This window comes from Magallana gigas, chromosome 4 (genome assembly GCF_963853765.1).
Source record: "Magallana gigas chromosome 4, xbMagGiga1.1, whole genome shotgun sequence".
In the NCBI taxonomy this organism is placed as follows: Eukaryota; Metazoa; Mollusca; class Bivalvia; order Ostreida; family Ostreidae; genus Magallana; species Magallana gigas.
The window spans coordinates 35,111,328-35,134,937 of NC_088856.1; the positions used below are offsets into that span (position 1 = coordinate 35,111,328).

A 23,610-nucleotide genomic window follows, 5' to 3' on the forward strand; every position below is an offset into this window, starting at 1 on the left:
GATAATTACAGAAAAACTTTCAAAATGAGCGGAGTTCATCCAGCACAAGTAATAGGAAACATTTAGTACATTTTATTATATATGTGTAAATAAATAAATAGAGTGTAACTTTATGTATATTTCTTTTTAATAAAACAGTGCAATTTCAACTTCCTTGTTAAACATTAAGAGAATGAATTAAATTGTGGTGTGAGTACAGTTAGTGACTGACCGGGGCAGGGTCTGTAGCCGCTGGTTTTGTTGATCTGGTGGGTACACCGGTCCATGTAGGTACTGGAGCATTTACAAGGGCACTACAAACAACACAGCAACACAGAGAGTCCAATGAACCACAAACAAAGTGAAATAGACATGGTCAACATTTGGGCTTATAAAATGAAGATCTATTAAGGATCCTTTGTATGTAAAGCTCAGTTGCATTAGACTTAAAGCAAGTAATAAAAATCTGACACCTTTAACAAGTCATATTCATATGGAATATTCTTAAGCAATATTCAGCCAATAGATTTAGATATACATCATATATTGGTACAAATAACTACTACACCTTCAACATTACAATCTATGACACAATTCTTTGGGTATTCTATTGATCTTGATCTTACCTGAAAAGTTTTGTCTTGCCTACCTGACAAGTATGACTTACCTGAAAGGTGTGTCTTTACAAGTTGTCTTACTGAATCAGTAAAACTTACCTGACAATTTTTTGGTTCCCTGACAAATGTGTCTTACCTGTTGAGTGGATCTTACCTGACAGGTGTGTCTTTGCTGGTGGTCACACACAGAACACTTCTCCTTACATGAACAGAGTGTCTGCAAATTAACATGATTATTTCAATCATTTTTAGGAATGAAATTTACTAAGTCATTTACTTTTGACCTAGACTTTTCAAGGTAACAATTTAAAAAAGAAAATTTTACAAGGTCAATTTATGAAATCAGAAGTGTGTGAAAGTTGTGGAGTATCATTTGTACCTGCACACCTGTACTCACCTGAGAAGACTTACAAGTGGTCGATGGTTTGTAGATGATCACATACAGATTGGAGTTAGGGACAGAGACAAGTTTGAAGGACAGACAGGGGTCAGAAGATCCCGGATCCACCACTGATCCGGAGGTGTCCAGGGAATAACTCAGGTGGGCGTGTCCAGACAGAACATCTGTGCACCAGTCTATCTGAAAAAATCACATACCAGGTATATATAGTGACTCTAACATTTTCATATACTGTCAAAATGAATTCATGTAAGCATTGTATTTTAAAGCAATATGAGCTGTATTTTCAAGAATTTTATTTTGCTGTAAAAACCTGTTAGTATGCTAACTTAAAGTCTGCATGTCACTTAAACTTTTATGATAAGTAAGGTTGGAAAAAATCATTAATTTTTGTCAGAGGAAAGATATTTCTTCTAAGGAACATATGGCAAGTCAATTTTTGTACAGGACAACAATAATTCAAATTCGCTCTAAGTAAGGCTCCTTAACGGCCCTTTTCACAAAAATTTGGCGAAAAGAAATTTAAAAACCATGATTTTTTTGTCATTTTAGTAGAAAATAACATTTTTGTTAAAAAAAAATTCTTCATGAAAATTGCAGCTCATATTGCTTTAAATAAATACATGATGGAACAAAGAATTAAGGTGAATACTGTGATGAAGTAAAGAAGACAACAATTACTTGTAGAACTCCTTTCTGTAACAGCCAGTTAGCCACCCCAGGTAAAATCTCCGTCAGGTGGGCAGAAATCTGAACTGGTCCTGTGTGATCTAGCTTCATTAATAAACTCCTGAAAAACAATTCTACAGACTTTAAAAGATAATTTAATATCTAATTTGATGCAGCTAGTGTATTATGTTGAAGACAAATCCATCAAATATGAAAAAAAAATCTGTAATAAAACAATGTTATTTTGCATTACATACTGTTTTTTCTGCGAAAGAACAAAATATCTTATATTACATATTATGCCCAACTGTTAAGTGAAAATGAAATCAAACAGCTAATTTTTAAGTTACTCCCCTTTTTTCAAATTTTGCATTAAAATCATGCCCACCACATTTTATTTTGAAAAGTTTTGCCCCACACTATAGATTTTTTTTCTGCATTCAAATCTCAATATTAAAAGGATTGGACTAACCCTTTGTCATCCATGATGATCCAGGCTGTATCCGTGAAATGGCCGACCCTGACCGCTGTGTTGGACAGAAAGGTCATCAGGTGCTGTACTGTAATGTCTGCAGCAATCACGCCATGCACCAACTTACTGAAACAAGTCCATTAGAAAATATGAACTTGATTTTGGGTACAAGTTCTATAAGCTATAATTTGTATGGATTGAGTTTTGAGCTACGGTACACCAGATTTTCAAAAACAAGCTTGTTTGGTTGCATGCTTAAGTCAGCTAGTGTAACTAAAAGGGTTTTAAACTGAGTGAAAATGCAACTAGCAGTTTTGATGGATCAGTTCTCATTTTGAGCTGTAATACTTTTTTATTCTGCCTGGAATCATATATGCATCTGGTTTGGTGTAAGGCTCAAGTCATTGTAATTCACAATGTCCACATTCAAGTGGACTTGTAACTGGCTTGGGATTCAGAGTGTACTTTATACATACATGTAATATAATAGGTTGAAATGATCGTGTACATTTGTCTGGACTGAGTTAAGTGTGTGTACCTGGTTTGATGGAATGCCTTGGCCAGGGTGACTATAGAGGTATTCTGGTTGGGGTGGGTGATGAACATGTATTTCTGTGACTGGCCCACGGCTGCAGTGTACCAGCGGTCCTCTCTCGGATCGTACAAAATGTCCGGCACGAGAGTCCCTGGAAACACCTTAAACACACCATTCTCTGTCCCAATGTATCTGTTCAAAGATTCAATGTCATATGATATGTCCTATCCTTCATGTTTATAATTCCTTTTTGGTCTTATTCAGCTAAAAAACAAAATACCTGCATCTACTAAAACTCCCTGACTAATTAAATACATTTTTATGTGCGTGTGTGTGAGAGAGAGAGAGAGAGAGAGAGAGAGAGAGAGAGAGAGAGAGAGAGAGAGATTTTCAGAATTAGAATTAGGTTTGTGTTAAGTCAGTGACTTCATTCCTTAAGTGTGTAGAGATGTTACCTCCAGATGGCGTCGGTGGGCACCTTCCAGTGTTCATCTATCTTGTTCATCAACAGTACATCCCCCGCCACAGACTCACTCACACCTGTCCACACAGAAATATTCCACGAAATGTAAAGAACCATTAAAAGCACATTTTGTTATAAAAAAATATTCAAGAAAAAATTAAATATGAGATAAGTTGAACCTAAAACCATGTTAAATGACATCTCAATTAGTAAAACTTTCATAAACTGAAAAGAAAATTTCTGACTCTGCGTAAAAATACACCATATATGGTCATCCAATGACATCCATTGTTCTTAATTTTCATATATCTAAAGCTTTCCTTAATTTTTCAAATGAGAACAGTTCTATCAAAATTTATACAAAACTTTTGAATGTTTTTATACTTTACACTTTTTACAATGTATAGACCCTTACTATTCCATAAATTAAAGCACTGAAAGAAACCACACCTGCATGTTGGGAGAATCCCGTGGTGTTCTTGAAGCTGCTGTGAGCCTCGGAGTAACTCTTGTTCTGTTCATACATCAGACTCTTCTCCAGGTCCCAAAAAGATCCAGGTGCAAACTACAACGGATATTTTGTTTATTTCCTAACAAAGACCTAAATATAAGCCCAACATTTCCTTTACTGCGTAAATATAGTGACATATGAAATGGCCATCCATATGTCAATTGAACTTTTTGGGGTGCGAGACAATGCATACCAAAACATTGTGGTGGTGTACCTATAACAAACCAAGCGGTGCAGAAAAATTTTCATATAGCACTAACATGCGGTATTCAATTTGTCTGCACTGCTTGGTGTGTTATAGAACCGACAACATCCAAAAATAAGCATTCAATGCATAAATAATACAGTATATGACCATATATGAATATGGGATTCAATGGAATTCAGGGATAAAAGATTCCATGCATTGACACTGTGCATGGTACATGTACCTTAATTGTGGCGTTGGCGGGTATGACCAGGGCTTGGTCTCTGTAACACACACCGTCATGCCCCACCACCGAGGTATTGATGAACCCCTGTCTGTGGTAGAGGAAGTCTGGGAAACTGTTCGAATCTGCACTCTGCAATTAATTGATTACCTGATCTTCATGAACCTGCATTTTCCATTGAAACCATGATTTTTTTTTACTATCATTTTTTCTATCTCTAATTTTCTTTACATTTATATTGCAATCCAATTAAAAAATTAGTTTTGAATAAAACCATAATTAGAACTTGAACAAAGCAATTAATTAGCTAGTTTTATAAGTTCATGTACCGTTACTTGTAAACTTTTAAAGGTTACATCACAAGGTGATAAATTGTCTTAGATGGCCTCAAGCAAACAAACCAATCACGGACTAAAAGACTTTAAAAAATAAACTACCGGTAATTAGTTCTATAAATACAACTTGATTTCCAGAGGGAAAAATATGTCTTTGAAAATAAGTACGATTAATTCAAATTTGAACCAAGAGGAAACAGAGAAAGGAAGATGAAGAATAATTTCAATTCAATTTCAGAGAAAAATCTTTCACTACAGAAAAGCATTAAAAGGTATAGAATAAAAGTCTTCAAAATCCAATATCACCTGGAGACGTTTCTGCTTGATGTCATCCTCGAATATCACCACGACGACGGTGAAGTTGGCGCTGAACCCAGAGAGAGGCTTATAATAACAGATGGCAGACTTCAGTGTCTGTTCCACAGATTTCTGAAGGACAATAGACACATCCCATACAATCAGAGCCCTGTGAAATTCTATAGATAATGTATCTAGTGATTCAGAGCATGTTGATAAAAGACAATACCACAATGTGTTATTTGTATTTGATACAATTCCTTTTAATATGCACCAAAGGTCTTCGTTTGATTGTGGTAATGTATTATTCTGACTACCGGTGAATAGTTTTGACAAGATACCCATCAAAATAAATTTGATAGGCTTATTGTACAACTTCAGAAAGATTTCATGATGAATTTGTGATAAAATCTTTCATCATGTATCGTATATCATGCATAGTAGAATTACAGTTTCCCAATGGATTAAAATGGTTTAATTGCAGCCCTCTGTGAAATCCTTTATGAATTCATATGATTTATAAATTGATAAATGCCATCTTCAAATATTACAAAATTCATATGAGTAAAAAGATTGTGTTTCAAAAACAACATGTAAATAGTAATTTTTTAAAAGAGTTATGTACCTTGATGACCTCTTGACCCTCCCTCCCATTGGTGATGTTATAAATAGCATCAGGGGATAGTCCAGGCTCCAGCTGGTCCAGTGTGTAGACTTCCAGGTCTGTGTCCCCCAAAGCCAGCTCAGGGTGCAGGTACATCACACCTATAGCGATGATTTATATGAACGAAGGATGATACTACTGTAAATTCCTTATTAAATATGAGTAATTAATATCCGCATAAAATCGCGATGTTAAGCGGTTATTGCACATTTTAAATCTCGCTTTTAATTTTCAGACGCTTTTAACTATATGAAACTCCCAATTTTATATTCTCCCTATTTGATGCAAAACAGCAGAATCGCAGAGTTAAATACCCTGGTATATGCATATAAGAATGAACTTATATTATTTGAATGAAGGATGATATTATATCAAGAATGTAGGAGATATATGACTGATTTTAGGATGAGATATTTGAATGAAGAAAACATACATGTAGTTAATCATTAATGAACCACAAAATTTCATTTAAAATTCAAAGATAACAGAGGAAAAGTCTCTGTTAGCCTAAAGCAAAATGACATTATAAACTTTTAAGGTTATTTTCTCTCTCTCTTTGAATTGTCCTTTACTTTGAATCTTTGAAATATCACATCCTGGGAGAGTACTTTAACAAAGCTCTAGTTTCATCAATTACCTGAGTCACCCACGAGGAAGGCGTAGCTGTCTTTGCCCAGATGAAAGTGAGCCACCTCGTAGAAGGTGAGTTCCAGGTGAACGTCCAATGCAGTGACCCCTAGGAACTGTCCTCCACTGTCCAGCACTGGTAAACTGAGAGTCATCTTTAGACCTGATAAGATAATCAAAGGACTGAAAGTACTGACTCACAGATGTAGAGGTTTAGACTATTTAGGGTATAAGTTGTACATCTGTAAGGATCCACTCATTCTATGATCTAATTGCTTGGCCAATTTTGCAATGCTTGAACTTATGATTTTTTAATCAGATCAATAACGTATTTCTTTTTTTATTCAGATCAAAAACGTATTTCTATGGGGGGCATAAACTGTGCTTTAAATATACAGGATACAATCAGGTTATTCCATGTACCCATGTTGGGCTCCCTTTGGGGAACACTGAATGTAACGTTGGCTCCACTGACCACTTGGAAGTGGGAGTAGTATTCGCCCATGATCTGGGACAGCCGCTGACCGTCCACATTGCCAATGAATGAGACGTTTCCAACGGGTCCCACTGGCTTGTTATTGTCCTGTAGGCTTGATAGTATCTGAGGGAGAGAAAATATAATGATAATATCACCTATCAGGTTTATTACTGACTGTCTACGGAAATATGTCAGGTCCATAAGCTATTATTCTATGGACTTTTATAACCCAACATATTTTCGTAGACAGTCAGAACTAAACTTATTAAGTGTTTTATTTTCTTCGCCATGTTTCCGACTACTGTAGCAGAAAAATAGATCATGTGACACATTTTATCCAAGGACATTGCATCATTTTAGTCTTACTTCTTCTGTCTATTTTCACTTTGGCATCGTAATTTAAGTATATTTGAATTTAAATTTAAATCACCAAAACTTGTTGGTAAACATTTTTTTTAAGATATTTTTTTCATAATTGGTTTTGACTTGAAACACTTACTGACTGAAAAACAATGTTAACATTGATTCAAACAGTCCAAATATTTTTATGCTAACTAGTCAATTACATCAAATTTCAAATGTCAAAAAATTATTTCAGTCCCTTTTACATTATTTTTCGAAATACTTTATCCAAATATCCTAGGGTTTTCACATGTTACAAATTTTCAGGAAGATGAAATCAACTAATCTATCTTTATTTGCACAAGCCTATTTTGCTATGTAAAAGTTGTTTACAGTATAAAATAACCTAAAAATTTCAGCAGGTTTCCTTTTCTTCAATATATATATAATTAATAATAAAGAGCAAAGAAAAGGATCATTATGTAAAAATGGATAGCAGGTACATAGAACATGTAGTTATTTTTCTTCTTTCTTGGAGAAACGGAGACTATGAAAAAAAAATTTACCGGCCACTGTGGTACAAAGCTGTTGTTCAGCACCAAGTTGTTTTGGTCCGCTAGCTGTACCAAGAAGGATCTAGGGGTGTTGGTGTGTTCGAACTCATTCCCCAGGGCGTACATGAACACATGGACAGAGTGCCCCTACAACGTTCCACAAACCTAATCAATTAATGTATCAAACAGCCGAGAAAAAGCAAAATGGTGAAAAGTTACCTGGTAAATGACTAATAAATCCCATAAATAAATAAAGATTGATACAGAATCATATTTCAGACTCAGTAATTTAAAATATGTCTATTCTAAAAATTTATATAGGTTGATGGTGACCACAAAGGAAATTAAGTACCAGATGTGACAAAAACTTAAATTGTTCCTTCAAACATTAACCTTTCTGATTTATACCGAAAATTTCAATGCAAGAAAAATTATCACTTCTAAAGATACAGGTAGATCAATTTACACATGTCATACCATGAGGTTTTGCCCTGCGGCTAGCTCCTCCAGAATGTCTCTTGTCGAGTCCTCAGGCATTCCGTCTGTCAGAAATAGGATCATGTCTAGTGAATCCTCAAACCTCTTCTGTAAAAACACAAAGATTTTCTGTCCAAATGTGCTGAGTCTTATGTAATTAAGATGGTGTGATTATTCATCAAACTTTCCATTAAGGTGGAATGCTACACCAAAATTTTATTTTATGGATCGTTAGAGTATCATTTCTGAAGCAAGACTGTGTTGTTCAAAGAAGGATATATGCCCTTAATTTTTTTAAACAAATTTTTTTTTGTATTTTTATGAAAAAGTAGAAAATATGAATAAATGCATAATATAAATATCTAATAAATCATGTCCAGTAATGTCAATAAAATGTTTTATTTTTTTAATTAGAAAAATATTTATGAAAGTAAAAACTTCTTCAAACTTAAGGATAAAATCTTTTAAAGAGACATGTCTTATGGAGAAAAAATATAAGACAATCACTTTTTAAAAAGAATTTGAATAAAATTGACCAAATTTTAGAAATATTGCTTATTTTCAAAATTTGGTCGATCCTGATTAGAAACAAACTGATCCCCATCTAAATTGCATAAAAATTGAAAATCAGCAATATGTCTTCATGTGCAGACAACAAATCAATTGAATTTTTAATTGTTCTCCTACATGTAATTTACAAACCATACCTTAAGAAGCTAAGAAAAAAAGTTTTTATCTAAAAATAATTCTTTCCTGAGGGAACTCTGCTAATTTGGTGTTGACTATCTGATTAACTATTGAACATCTTTAAAGGTGCTCCTCCAACTTTTACAATCACTCATGATAGCTCTTGCAGCCGTTCATTTTTCAATCAAAACTCTATCTATCTCTCTCTCCTCTCTCTCTCCTCTCTCTCTCTCTCTCTCTCTCTCTCTCTCTCTCTCTCTCTCTCTCTCTCTCTCTCTCTCTCTCTCTCTCTCTCTCTCAGAGATTTGTACTGGTATGTGTGTGTTGTGCAAACCACCTTATCAAACTATCATTTTCTGTATAAACAACTCAATGTCCTCTCAAGGTCTAAATCTCTGATGAAAAAAAAAAACAATTCCATTCCAATAATGCGATTGTTACTGCCATTCTCCTGACATAGCTCATGGATAAAATGTGACATTGTATCCATCAAAGAAATAAACCACTTACAGGATCTATTTGTTTGGAGCGGCTCAGAAGCTGGAAGGCCTTCAGGAAAGCGTTGCCATAGTATGTTCCGCCTACAAAGCATTAAAAATCAAAAGTGCTCCGGTACATAAAGTCAACTGCTTTGAAAACCATATCTCATAATCTTCAACATCTATACATGTATCAGTAAAAATCAATGTTAGAGCCTGGAAAGACAGTAACATTGATGTAAAGATAAAACCAACAATAAAGGATCATTACAAACTTAAAGGCTAATAGTATGTTTATTTTTTCCTTCATTTGCTGGAAATTCCTACCAGGAAGAATGGAAATGCATTTTTTAAAGTACCAATTTGCTATATAACTTTTTGGGTGTATTCATTGTAGATGACTTGTAAGACGGTTTTTTTTAATCAACTATAGCTGCATTTTATGTCCACCGGCCTTTTATGGACAATCCATTCTCTCTGCCAGCTCTAAATCTTGAATTGGTGTTGATCTTATAAGCATGTACTGCAAGCTGTCCTATCAAGATCTTAAAACTGTGATTCATGTGTATAGTCAAGGTATACACTAATAAATAATGAAGTTAAGGAAGGGGGAAGGTAAATGGGGTGAAGGGGAAGAGGGAGAGGTATCTTGCCCATCTACATCATCTACCAACAAATATAATAAGGTTTTAACAGGAGTAACAACAATTTTAAAATGCCATGTACTACTTCCATTGATTCATTACCTGCGGGGATGGAGCTGGTAATGAGGTCTTCGATGGAGCCCATGTTGTCATGGGTGGCCGGCACCATCATGTGGATACCCTGACTGTCCGATGTAGGTGAACATTTTGACGACACAGCAGAGATATTGAAAATAACTACGCCCACCTAGAGAGAGGTCAAAGGTAAAATTTAAAGCAGCATCTGTGAATTTACATGCAACAATTTTAATATTTTTCCGGCATAAATCAAATAGCTAAATTGAGACACATTTAACTCCAACTTGTTTTATTTTTCTAAACTTCTACCATTACGTACATGGTCGGTGGTGCCAAGTGTCCCCAGAACCGTCATGGCTGCCTCCCGGGCGACCATACTCCTGGTGGGTGCGGCTGCAGTACTGTTGATGCCGTTGACTGAACTGGACATGGAGCCACTGGTGTCAAGCACAATGACCACATTCTTCTTCTTGGGCACCACTGTGTGAACAAACCACTGCCTGCAGGAGTAGAAGAGTATGCATGTTTACTATAATAAGAGTTAGAATACACTATACAAGTATGTCATCTTCAATTCTCTTGCTGGTCTAAAGTGGCATCCCTATATTTCGACTTTACGACAGACACGAGAAATTAAGATAAGATAGGGTATGCATAAGTTATTAATAGTTAACAGGTAAACATCTCGATCCTACATATTGTATCTCCAATCTCAGTGCTTGGACCTACATCAAACTAAGTTTGGATGCTTATTCTTATCTCTAAATATCAGTGTTTTCTAAATTGATATTTCTAAATATCAGTTTAAAATCGTCTTCCTTATCCTGACACTTACTTCTTTGTCAGTTGAACAAACTACGAGTGAATTTTTTGCTACTTTAACGTTTCCCGCCATGCGGATATTTTAATCATAGTATACCGAGCCCGACTGAAATCATAAATTTTTAAGAAATAAAACATATTCAAATAACTTATTTTAATTTATTTACTGGAGTTTATCAGTATTGTTTCAATTCTGTTTCATATGAATAATGGTTACAAACATTTTGCGATGAAGAATTTCAATAAGATAATTTTCTTTCATCAAGAAAATTTAATAGTTGAGACAAATAAAAATGGTAAGGGTCTTATTATTGGCACAATTCAACTTTCATCTGCCAAGTATCAGTATAATTAAAGAAAACTTACTGAAATCTTGGATCGTTCCATGCTTTTCCGTCACAAGCTGATTTCTTCGCAGGATACTGGAAATAATTCCCGGAGGCATCCCCAAAATACTGCCAAAGCAGAAACATGGATTTCTCCGAATTATCTCGAAAAACATTCGTGTAGGTTTTGTCCAAGCTTGTACTTGCTACGGATCCAGATCTCAAGAAACAAAGAAACTTGGCTACCATGCGATTGAATTGCAAGTCTAATTCCAGATCGGAAGTCTGGACATTGCAACAGAGATCGGGATCGCGAAAAACCTTAAATTCGTTGTTACTGTGCGCTTTCTCGATTATTTTTCTATTATCCTTTAGGACGTCCACTATTTTCGCGAGTCTCTCTTCCAGAATCTGGACGATCTCGTCCACGTGATTCCACGCAGTGAAGTTCAGAAAACTCACAATAGTGTCGTTTGAATAAATCTGCTCGATGTCCGAAAATCCCAGGATGGCATCGCCGAATAGCTTCACCCTCCTCTCCAGAGTTTCAGCCACCTTAGTAGCATCGTCTGATATCGCATATATAAACACAATTTTCAAAAGTAGTACTCTATATAACAGATGCATTATAGAAGTGACTAGACAATTTGAGATTCGGTGTAAAGAAGGAAATACTAAAAAAAAAAATTGGATACAAAATTTCACATTAAAATCCTCTGGAAAGATTACGGGAGTCACGATTTTATTTGGACAAAGTTTGACAATTTTGAATCTGACTTTTCAAAAGAGGTAGCCAAAAGGTTATACGAATCTTTTCCAATTTTTATCAAATTATCGATTTTAAAAAATCACACTCTTACCTATAAATTCTTACTCAGAAAGAAGATGCATCGAACATTTATTGATATTGAAACCGAATATGCCTGATTTAAGACAAAAAATTAAATATTTGCCAGATGTTCTTCAACTTATCCCCCTCTGAAGAGCCCCATTCTAGAATCTGTAAACAATGGTCCAAACTTGGGGTGTTTGAGATCTGGCTGTTTAACTTGGTGAAGGAGTGCTATTTGTGATTGTGTTGTTTTGGTATTTCTACAAAAGTCATGAGAAAACGCTTCATATCTTGGTACCTGCTTTCCTGTTTAAGATGCTTGCAACGCAATGTACGTAAAAATCAACCCAACCTTAACCCCATTTTTCAATTTAAAAATGAAAAAATGAAGAAAAAAAATCGGTGCGAATTTCATTCAACATAATGAATTCCTCTTAATTTCCCAGTACATGTATTAGATTATGTAGAAATCATGATCCCCGCCCGGGGACTGTGTGGATTCACAATATGAGGTTTGATTTTTACATAGGATAAACTCAGACACGCAGTAGACAGAGAGCGCTCTTTATTTACAGTCGTCAATCTATGTATACTGCAAAACGTACCGAACCAGATCCTATACAAATTGTTTTTTTCTTTCTTTTCCTAGACCAATATTGATTTCCGGGCAGTTATGCAATTTGTTTTCCGTTTGAATGATTAAAACATACAATTATTGAATTGAATTTGAAATTGATGTGTTCTTTGTTCTAGATAACGATATAATGCTCGCATAATATACTTAGTATTGCAGTTAGCCGTGTGTCAATTTCATTTTCATTTTTGGAATTTATATATTGACACTTATCAATTTATCTTCCTCTTTCTAGAGAGGATGAAATAAAGTAACCATGTTAACCATTAACTTGGGAGACAATGTCAGGCTTGATTTGGAATTGATTCTCATTGACCAGTTGACCTGTCCTATTTTTTTCCTATCATGTCCGGGAACATTCCAACTGGAAACGGGATCAAGGGTCCTATATCAATGTTCAACATTATCAGCATAAAACCTCACATACTTAACTCATTACCGGATATTAACGAATGCTGCTTTTAATTTGTTTTTAAGGAGTCATTCGGAGAAAAAAAGGACCATTAGTAGAAGAATTCTTACAAGATGGATTGATTCTAGCGTTTTCACGACCCATGGCAAGCACATTAATTGCGCTATTTGTCATTATCTCAAAACGCACATATTCGAAACTCGTAAAAATTCTTTCGTAACTAACCATTTAATTGAAACAAAACAGGTTGATTTTTTTTTTTAAATCCGAACAAAAATTGCGCAAAATCGATAGACAGCCATCATAGAGAGGCAAACACATCCGTTGGAAAAGTCATATGTCCTTCACATCATCAGAATATTCCAATAAATGGGCTCTGCGCAGCCGCGGAGCAACCGAAAATCGATTATCTCAAATGATAATACAACGATACTACCCAAGCTTCTGAGCGCTGTTGACAGTCATTTCCATCTAGCGAGCTTTGCTTGAATGGCGTGATTACAGAGCATCAAGAATCGTCCGCCATGGAACGTTGTGGTTCAGTTTTTCTGATACTTACTGTGATGTGCGTTTCCTCTTGGTCACTCCAGACATCGGAGGTATGCGTCTATTTTTTCTGTCATTAGTTTATGGTAAATTAAGGTGTTTTATTTGTTTCTTATTTCAGCAGAACATGTGGAGGAGAGGGCGGGGGGGGGGGGGGGGGGTAATTGTTTGCTGTTATTAAGGAGGCTGAATGGTCTTGCCATTTTTAGACTATTTTCACCTCCTGGAAAATAAGAGTTCTGTGTAAAATTATACAAACATCAATTTTTAAAGTTTATTCATTTCTGTTCTTTTTGTCCTTTCTTTTAATTGTTTTATGGTTATTAAATAAATCATATTTTTAAAAAAATAGGTTGATCTGTTGACAGTTCAACCCCATTAAATGAAAATCTTCTCTATAATCATATGTTGTCTGGATATATTTTTGTCGTATTTTTCGCATTATTGCAACATAATTTGAAAAAAAATGTTAATTTGATTTTTTTTATATATATGCTATGAAGAATTGTTGTGTCGAAAGGTTTATATTACAATACTCTCCACACGCACAAACACACAAGCACATTCACATTGTGTTGTTTTTTACGGATTCGAACAAAACACTAAATCAAGCGCCAGCGAAACTCAAACCAATCCAAATTAATGCTCTTTACTTAATATTGATTTTCTCTATCATTCGATCTGTCAGCTGTATTCGATATACACTGTAACTTGAACCATGCTAATTTAACAGGACTGTTTTGATGAGGATTTAAATTATTCCTAACGTTACGTCTATGTAAATAAATTCGAAATCTGTTTTGTTTTTGATATTCTTGAAGATGTCATCTGCAGAAGAGGCCGCTGATGGAAAAGGAATTGTAACGATTTTAAATCTTAACAGTATATATATGTAAATCAATTAATTGTCATGGTTATTAAGTAAGTCAAGAATTGTTGCAAATATTAATCGAATACACCTTTAGTATTCCACTTGAAGTATTGCAATGTAATCGAACACACCCTATATTGAACGATCTCAAAGCACGCGCTTAGCATGACATAGTGTCTTATGTAACGTCCTTTAAACTCTTAGCTTTAGGGTAGTTAAGTGAAGGCGTTGGCAGTATGGATATTATTTTATAGGATAACGGTTGCACCTAAAGAGTGGTCAATAAATTATATAGATTTGCTACAGAAACCTTAATTAAACACATCTGTGAATATTAACATGATATCGACTTTAATTTGTGAGGAAGGTATGACAATGTACCCGTTTAACGATATTACTAACCAATATAGTAACATTTGGCTTTTGTTTACATAAGTTTATATTTTTTGACGCATATTCCATTGATTAAATATTCGATAGGGTTGACTATTAAATGTAGAACAGACTTGAATAGATACTTTACTGCAATTTACAGATGATGGGAAAATGCAGTCAGTTACACTGCCCGATATTTAGAAATTAATAGACAAGATGTACGCGGAAAAGTTTGGCTCAGTTTTACGCTTAGTAGGTACTATTATAACGTTTCCTCTTTGAGGAAGATTGACACCCTGACCCACCCACCAATCAGAGGTACAAACAATTTATAAAATGGTCGCACTTAATGATAAAGCTCCTTCTAATAAAAGTACCGCTTTAGTCCTAACTAATGATAACGAGGTACCCTTCTATGGTTTCTATGGTTTCAACTATCACAACAAGAATTTAAAAAAAAAAAAAACTTAATATGTATTTAACGACTGACTTTCCTTAAATTCAGAGAATATGTCGATCTAAGCATCGAAGAAATACTGAAGTTTGCAAAAATACTAAAACCCTACTGTATCAAATGATACATATACTATATACATGTACATATAGATGTAAGTGTAAGGAGTTTTAAAACCTGAAGCTCAGCTTCTAAAGGTGCTCTGGCAGGAGAAAAAAATTGTCAATTTTTTTTTTATAGTTTTTGGATAGAAGGCGGGTTTTTATTTTAATAATTTACATTATATTACATTTATATTATAGTTTTATTTTTCCCCTGATTTCCTAAGAAGAAAAAATTCCAGATGGTTATTAGACTAGCTTGATTACTAAATTAACATGGCTTTATTTGCGGTATAATAAATGCACACCAACATTATTGTAGTAACTTATCAAGAAACAACCGTATGTGTTTGTAGAAATTTGGGCTTTTCCCCTTCTTCACTGATGATGGTATAGGAAATTGCAATATTAGTAATTCACATCGAGGGACATAAAATAATTTTCTATCACTAATAGACGTACATGTGTGTTTATAGGAAAGGGGATGAAATGAATATGCCAAGATATCATAATTATGGTTTTTAGTGTTTTTGATGTATGCTTTTTTCATGGACATCAAATGGAGAAACAAATTAGCTTGAAACCCAATATTGCTTATGGTTTTTTTTTTTACAAAAAAGTAATAATAGTTGTTATTGGCATGTTATATTAATTAGAGGAGATTGACTTCGGTTTTCTTGTACAGTGTAATTTAAAATAAAAGAGTATGTCCTTGTGTACAAATGATTAATCAAAGTACTGAAAGTATTGACATGTGCGAAACAGTGAATGAGATTTCATGCCCAGATGTTTGTTGGCTGTCATCAGCATGTTGCAATCAATCACAGATTAATTGAACTTCCTGCTGCTTTTTGTGATGATATTAAATGTGCATCAAAGGGCGTTGCTACAAATTAATCATGCTTGCGTATCTGTGGGAAAAAATGAATAACACGGCTAATTTATGTACACGAACGTAGCAACCTTCAAAACAAAGTTGTCCATTGCAGCAAATTAAAACACATTGCAAGAAGGGGAGGGAGGGGGTTCAGAAAATGATTATGAAAAGTTTCGGACATAACTGCAATTGCTAAAAGTTTAATCTTAATGTGGCACCATGTGTCGCCAATGGCTTGACAGTACAGGGCAAAATGTTTATCTACATTTTTGTGATAAACAATATGTTTAAATTTGCACAGAAATATATCCCTAACCCTTATTGCACCGTAAAGCTGTACGAATGCATGCATCATTGACTAAACTGACGGTAATTTTACCTAATTTACTCAATTAGGTACCATTTTCCATTCTACTCTATCTGACCCACACTGGGTTAGGTGATTCAGACAACTGTTTGCATTGAAATTGATTCAGTGTCGGGAGATTTTTAAGTACATTGAACTAACACAGATGACATCAAACTCTCGTGACTAATCTGTTGTTAAAACACAACCTCTCAAAGGATGTTTGGTCGAATCAGACAAATCAGATATTTTAATAATCATAAGCTCGCGCTCTCTCTCTCTCTCTCTCTCTCTCTCTCTCTCTCTCTCTCTCTCTCTCTCTCTCTCTGTCCATGTCTGTCTCTCTCTCTCTCTCTCTCTCTCTCTCTCTCTCTCTCTCTCTCTCTCTCTCTCTCTCTCTCATTGTATTCAGAACGTTTGATTTATTGTTGCATTACGCTATTGATTTTTTTTTTAAAATCCATCTCAAAGCTTAATATCTTTTATTTCAAAACAAGCCATTTCCCCTAATGGGTTTTTTTTTCCATTTCTATAATTGATAAGAAATATGAATTTTAAACCTAATCATATTTGGTTTGTTCTGATGTCAATTCATCATAATAGTTCTTTTTTTTTTTTTTTTTCATCTAAATGAAAATGGAGCTAACATTATTGTAAACAAAATGTTAACGAAATCAGACAGAGTGTTTTAAATGTTAATTTAAACGAAATAATAAACAGGCAAGAAGATTAAAATTTACTTAAACATAAAATGATTTCTTTTTCTGTCTTTTTTCTCCTCAGTGTTACTGCCTTCATACTCGCATGAATCACCAAGGAAAGCATTTTATTGTTTAATTAATTGCCCTCGGGGTTCCAGAATTTTTCCTCACGAAAAAGAGAGAGAGTGGTTTTAGTACAAAATGATATCATTGCTTGCTCTTCTAATTCTACGACGCATATAATATCCAGAATCAATTTCAGAGAAAACGTGCCAATCAAAATCAATAGAAATGCATTTCGTCTGACAGTGTTTGATATCAATGAAGTCGGTTTGTTGTCGGAACAAACCCCGATCCGTGTATTGATATTTGTGATGAATATTTGATGCAGTGTTTAAATTTAAATGGGAGTATCAGGTGATAAAACCATGGATCCGTTCTTGTTTGGCTTTTATTAGGTACTTTCAGTTGTGGATACTGGAATCTCTCTGTTACCAAGAAAATTGAAGTCGGGGGTATCACCTGAAACAGTTAATTTTAATTGTAAACGAAAACGTTTGCTAAATTGATACACGATGCCATGGAAACTGAAATAAACATTATGTTATGGGAACTTTACGAAAAAAAGAAATATATTAAATGTGCATATAATTATCAGGAAGCAATTTTTTCTCGTAATATACGATCGTCCAGGTCCATTGGTTTTGTTTTTTGACTGCACATAAATCGATAATAAATTTTTCCCAGTGCGATAATTATCATGAGATATATTTCATAGTGATGGCTGTAAGGTTGACATGCACAAATAGTTACATACCAGGGGCTGTTTCCTTATCATTAAGATAAGGGAATTGTGGTTGGAAAATGTTTGGAATGGAAATGGAAATTTACATCATTTTCCCGCAAACTCCGATCACTTTTATTCCATTGAGCATATTCTATTGTTTTAAGGTCTGTAGTTGTTTCCACCCAAAGATTTCTCTGAAATTTTAACGCCTTAAAAGTAACGATACGAATTGACAGTATGTCATATTTTTCGTTAAACATACAATATGATTGGTTGATAAATATTTTAATTTTATGTTATGAAGAACCTGGTGTGGTGACGATTGAGTTAATACATGGCAGAGCACTTTATGTATGAATAAATAAAATGGTATCATTGTACATCATTACGACACCCATCACTGGTATTGAAAAAAAAACCCATAGACTATGAGTGGGATGCCGAAATGAAATCTTTACAAGATTGCACTCTCTTTGTACAATGTACCTTTACATTGAGCTAGCTACATTTACCAGTAATTGTCTTATATGTATAATTATATCAGCATACATACAAATGTCTAAATCATCGAGTGATAATTTTTTTTACCTTTTCAGATTCGTTCGTTACAAAAGAGGTCGTTGGAAGTAGCTGATCAACTTCGTTTAGAAAACGAATTAAAGAGAGTCAAGCGTCTTCAAGAAGATGAAGAATTGTCAAGGGTGAAGCGCTTTAAGGAGCATGAACTCTCGCGTCAAAAGAGAGCAAACGAGAACGGCGAAAACGACGCTTTAAAACGCGTCAAACGTCTGAAAAGGGCAGTTCTGGAGAAGAAATTAAATGAGGAAATCGCACTTCATCGGATGAAACGAGGAGAAGTTAGTCATGCTTCGAAACATGCGTCCAATAAACTGTCAAATAGCGAGAACACGAAGCAAAAACACAAAAGTGTCAAGCAAGATTTTAAGAAGAAAAGAATGGAGATGGCGATGAAGAGGCACGGAAACTTGGGGAAACATCGCGTCATGAAAAAGGGCGACCCGAGATTTCATCACAACCCACGTACACGTAATGGTCATTTACGTCACCGGATGATGACTCGGGGGAGATTCCACGGAAATGATCGGAAGCATCATATGAGGAACATTCTTAAACGCCATCATGTTCAACATCATCGCAGCGACGTGAAAAAACCAAAGCGACATATCAAGAGGAGTTAACTCTTCTTTTTTTTTTTTACATATGTGTTTAATGTTTAATGTTGTTTTGACATATTTCTTAGCTGCTATTTTCCGTGAAAGGGTCTCTTGTCAAGCGCACATGTTATTGAAAAAAAAATCTTTACAGAAATGTGTGAAATTTGGTATGCACACGTCTTTTTTATATCAGTTTGTACTAGTATATTTTTATTTTAACGCAAGCACGAAGTTCACTCACCACGTCCAACAGACTTACATTTTTTTTATATCTCTTTTTCATGTTATATAGTCCGTGTAATTTTATTTAATTTAAAATCATTTTATTAAAAATAAACAATTCTTGATATAGTTGGATTTTTTTCTATCTAATCTTATATTTGCCTTTAAAAATTCAGAATACAAGATTCTCTTTCTGTGTTTTTAATGATTGTTTTTCACAAGTTTTCCAAATTGTTCTTTAAACCAGGTATTATTCGCGTGCTCTAATATTTGCAAGGTTCGCGAGCAGCAGCCTCCAATCGCTATAATATTTTTTGTTGCCAACCATTGTTCTTTTCCGTTTGCAATGAAGAAAAAAGTGTTTACATTATCCGGCGTCGGAATTAACTGCGCGGATCAATTCTTATATATATAACCGTCGAGTGGCGTAGATCCATTTGCTATCAACTGATAGAACCATAACAGCAATGTGACATACTGCATGTAGTAGGCCTTTCTATTTCTTTTAAGGCCACTCAGCCATGACTCTTTGAAATCGACAAGATTTGTCTGGCTTTTGAACTATGACTACGCAATCTGTGTATGTTTCACTTTTGACCAACGTCATTTTTAACTTGTTTTGATGCAATTAAAAGATAATTACATCCTATCGGAAGTCTAAAACTTTGTTAAAAAGATTCTAGTTGATGCATTTGATACTTTCCATACAGTATATCATCATTGCATAGTATATTTGTATAGATATTATTTCATCTGTCGCAAAGAATGAAAGATAAATTATATTTGACTTATTAACATCTTCAGGAAATGTAATATTTATACAGCAGGGTCAAGGTTAAACGTCATCTTCCCAAGTCAAGGGTTTCTGATCTGCTCCGCTTCTCACAAGCCAAAAAACGTTGCTCTAAATCTCCTGACACTTTCACAGATATATGAGGACGGTTCTTCTGGGAAAGGTGAATTAATCTCAGTTTTTCACTAAGAAAAAAAGCAAAATCGATTCAAAACATGCAAATTCATTAATTTCAATTCAGTATTGAGAGAGTCGCAACCTTATTAGTTTTGCCTAATATAAATGACCTGTACATTAAGTTGATATAGTAATTGGAGTGAGTCGGCAAAACAGTTTGAAGCAATAGAACGGCATTTGTGAGCCTTGAGAGTCGCTGAAGTGATTTTCAATACATTGATTATAAATCCGCGTGTTCCGAAAAGTTTCAGACATTGCAGACATATCATGCACTATCGTTTCTAAAGGAGAAAAAATCCTCTCACAAATACCTTGACAAGCATAAGAGAACAAAAAAGGCTAAAACAAAAATACAAACTTCGCAGGACCTCCAAACCGACTCGTACCTTATATTCCGATTAAAACATCCATTTATTTATTAATAAAATAAGAAAAATATATTTTGCTCCCCAAAATAAGAGGGGCTATGACCCCATGGAATGGATTTTTTTCGCCGATTAAATATTTGTTAATTATATATTTTACATACAAATATAGTGTCAATGAACCATTAATATTTCTGAAACAAAACATCATATTGTTCTTTACTGCATCTACTTTGCACATCTGTACATGAAATGACTACTATATGAAAACAGCCCTGACAATTACCACCATATCATTTTGCATGTACATGTATAAAGATTGTCACTAGATTTATCAATGTTCACCATAGAACAACAAACGGAAGAAACAACGAACAAATTTTGAAATTCAAATTAATTTTGTTTTAAGTTATAAATATGCAATAAATTTTCAGCTGTTTTGGTTGTTGAGAGTACGTATGTATAGTATATTTGTATTATACTCTTATCAGGCACATATAGCATCGGGGGGGGGGGGGGTAGGTCTGGCCTCCCACTTTTTCTCGCGACACCTAATTTTCTTTAATTTACATATAAAAAATTTAATCATCATATGCATGGAGTTGCCCCCCCCCCTCCTCCCCCACCCCATCCCCCACTTTTTGGGGAGCATGAAACAATTGGAATCAAATTAAGAGTTAAATTAAAGCAATACATATACTAGTACTACGCCAGCCCTCCCCCACGGATTAGGTTTTTGAAGATTTTGAAAATCTTTTTTTTTTTTTTTTTGGTCAAGATTTTTTAGGATGAGTCTGCCCCCCCCCCCAACTTTCAAAAACGATGCTACATGTACGTGCCTGATTATTGTACACATACAAATACCGTTACGGTGGCTTTGTTTTTACCATCTCATTCTTGACCTAATGACAAAGTACGCAACATGCTAAAATAATACTACTTTGGAAAGTGGATACCACATACATTTATACAAATGAGTGCATGGTTTCGGTGAAGGGTAAAGGAAGTATTAGAGTAAAGATTCGTTCTGAAATGCCTAATACAAGAAAAATAATCAGTCGATTTTTTCAATATAAGAATCAAACTCAAACAAATATATATTTACATTACAAAAGGCTTAGAATTACCATACAGTTCAGCATAATTAAGTATCGAACTCTACTATTTTCAGAGAATATTCCGTCGGATTACATGGGAACCAGACAAAACAGATTAAAAAGAAGTGCCGCGAATTGATTTCTTCTAGCGCCGCAGTATTAATCTGGTTCAAGAAAACGCTTGATGTTCGTTTCTCGTTTATAGAGAACATTAATTCCCCTGTACTCATTAGTTTCGATGTAGCGACGCGAGCAAATTACTCTCAACATAAAAAGATTGAGATGGGGGAAAAATAAGGGAGAAATGTCTCTGTCTTCTAACAGTGGGAGTGGTAATTTTCATATTATCTAGAGACGAGGAGACAGGAGAAATTATTAGGTAATTTGAATCACAGATGTCGCTGTCTTGGTATTATTATTACGCTAACTGTGTGGCAGGGGACATCACTCTTGTTACAGGAAGTGCGAGGGGGTGAGAGAAAAGTACATGTAGCACTGCTGATTATATCATTATGTAAATGTTGATTTATTGGGTTGTTTTGAAGGTAAGGGTAGTAGTATCTATAAAGGAAATGTTGATAAGACAGAGAAAGTTTCGAAAGCTATATATCAAAATAATGGACAATGTTCGTACAATGTACATAAACAAATAGACTATTACAAAATCTTTTCCAGTCATTTTGTTTTAAAGCAAAGTTTGATCAATGTTTTTTTTACTCCCCGTTCAATTCGAAAGAAGGTGGGATTTTTAATTTTCTGAACGTTCTTCTGCACTCAAGATCAGTGAGCAACAAAAGCAATGGACGTTTATTGTACCATAGTTGTTGTTGTGATACGTAACCTTCGAATTGAAATCACATTTGAATTTATTTACTAACTGCATTATTTTCTCTTTGTATTAGATAAGGGGTCAAAAAGGGGTACGAAAAGGTGGGAATCAAAAAATATTTAAAAATATGTGAGATGGAAATTAAATATATGTACTAGTTAGGAAATCTATAAAGTTGTTTTTGTTGTAAATCCAATATTCAGCATTGTTTTTGTATTATAATAACTGCACATGTTTTTTATATGATATGGTAGATTTAATAATCCACTTGAGTCATTTTTTTTACATTAATCCGATGCGGTCCATAGTTGTTTTACATTATTGTTGAGGTGAACGGTGTTGCGCATGGGCCAATGATTTAATATTTCTCAAAATTGTTGTTAAGGTGAGCAATGTGGCCCATGGGATAAAGGTCGACAATCAGTCTCGCTATTATGGTGCACATTTCCACTATCACAATTCGCGGCGCGATCGAAATCGCGGTCTTAACCGTAGAGTATAATTGTTGCAGTAGTAATTGCAAGCAATCTAAAAAGTTTTTGATTGTCAAAAAATTGTTGCTTGAATTGTGAGCAACCTTCCATCTTGATCGTGAAATGAATCGCCATCATACCATGCCCCATCGTAGCAGAGCATATCGGTTTTTGATAAACGTATCTTAACGTAATATATGAACGTATCTGCACGGACACAAGGCTTTAGCGTAACAAGTCGGGGTCTCGTGATGATCGGATCTGATCGAGATCCAATCGGGAATTCTATCTGGACAATCTCATCAGATCGCATTTTATCGTATCTAATCGAACAATGAGACCGAGCCAGATCGCATCACCTAAAGTATATTCTAGTATGTGTATGTCGTGATCTTACATTGTACCTTATCAAAGCACGTATCGACTCGCATCACCAAGTACCTAACGCTAAAATTATAGAGAGGTTTCTTGATCAGTTACGATTTCTCATTCGTAGTGACTGTAGCAGATATCGCACGATGGAGGGAACCTAAAATTAGATAGTGAATTTAAAATTGTTGAATCATATTGATTGTAAGCATTGAGTACAGTCAAGTTCATCGGTTAAGCTTTGTCAAATAATACAGGAGTTAAAATAATTAATTTCCAATGTTTTT

At 34.6% G+C, this 23,610-nt stretch overlaps 1 protein-coding gene and 1 long non-coding RNA gene across 2 annotated transcripts in view; one reads left to right on the forward strand and one right to left on the reverse strand.

Moving 5' to 3' along the window:
* The window catches only part of LOC105321431 (uncharacterized), a 37,786-nt gene extending 26,241 nt beyond the window's left edge, over positions 1 to 11,545 (reverse strand). The window contains exons 1-19 of the mRNA XM_066082248.1: positions 10,928 to 11,545; positions 10,059 to 10,239; positions 9,764 to 9,908; positions 9,049 to 9,119; positions 7,852 to 7,959; positions 7,387 to 7,521; positions 6,424 to 6,601; positions 6,011 to 6,163; positions 5,335 to 5,474; positions 4,719 to 4,841; positions 4,078 to 4,209; positions 3,586 to 3,700; positions 3,128 to 3,212; positions 2,676 to 2,864; positions 2,138 to 2,263; positions 1,678 to 1,786; positions 994 to 1,176; positions 751 to 813; positions 212 to 293 (exon numbers count right to left, since the gene is read on the reverse strand). Coding sequence (XP_065938320.1) covers positions 212 to 293; positions 751 to 813; positions 994 to 1,176; positions 1,678 to 1,786; positions 2,138 to 2,263; positions 2,676 to 2,864; positions 3,128 to 3,212; positions 3,586 to 3,700; positions 4,078 to 4,209; positions 4,719 to 4,841; positions 5,335 to 5,474; positions 6,011 to 6,163; positions 6,424 to 6,601; positions 7,387 to 7,521; positions 7,852 to 7,959; positions 9,049 to 9,119; positions 9,764 to 9,908; positions 10,059 to 10,239; positions 10,928 to 11,514 — 2,905 coding nt within the window. The 5' untranslated portion in view covers positions 11,515 to 11,545. The remainder of the gene's footprint in view (positions 1 to 211; positions 294 to 750; positions 814 to 993; positions 1,177 to 1,677; positions 1,787 to 2,137; positions 2,264 to 2,675; positions 2,865 to 3,127; positions 3,213 to 3,585; positions 3,701 to 4,077; positions 4,210 to 4,718; positions 4,842 to 5,334; positions 5,475 to 6,010; positions 6,164 to 6,423; positions 6,602 to 7,386; positions 7,522 to 7,851; positions 7,960 to 9,048; positions 9,120 to 9,763; positions 9,909 to 10,058; positions 10,240 to 10,927) is intronic.
* Positions 11,546 to 13,182: 1,637 nt separating this feature from the next.
* LOC105321420 (uncharacterized) lies at positions 13,183 to 19,349 on the forward strand. The gene is made up of 2 exons (XR_010713149.1): positions 13,183 to 13,364; positions 18,420 to 19,349. It is a non-coding gene; the product is annotated as an uncharacterized lncRNA (long non-coding RNA).
* The last annotated feature ends 4,261 nt before the right edge of the window (positions 19,350 to 23,610 follow it).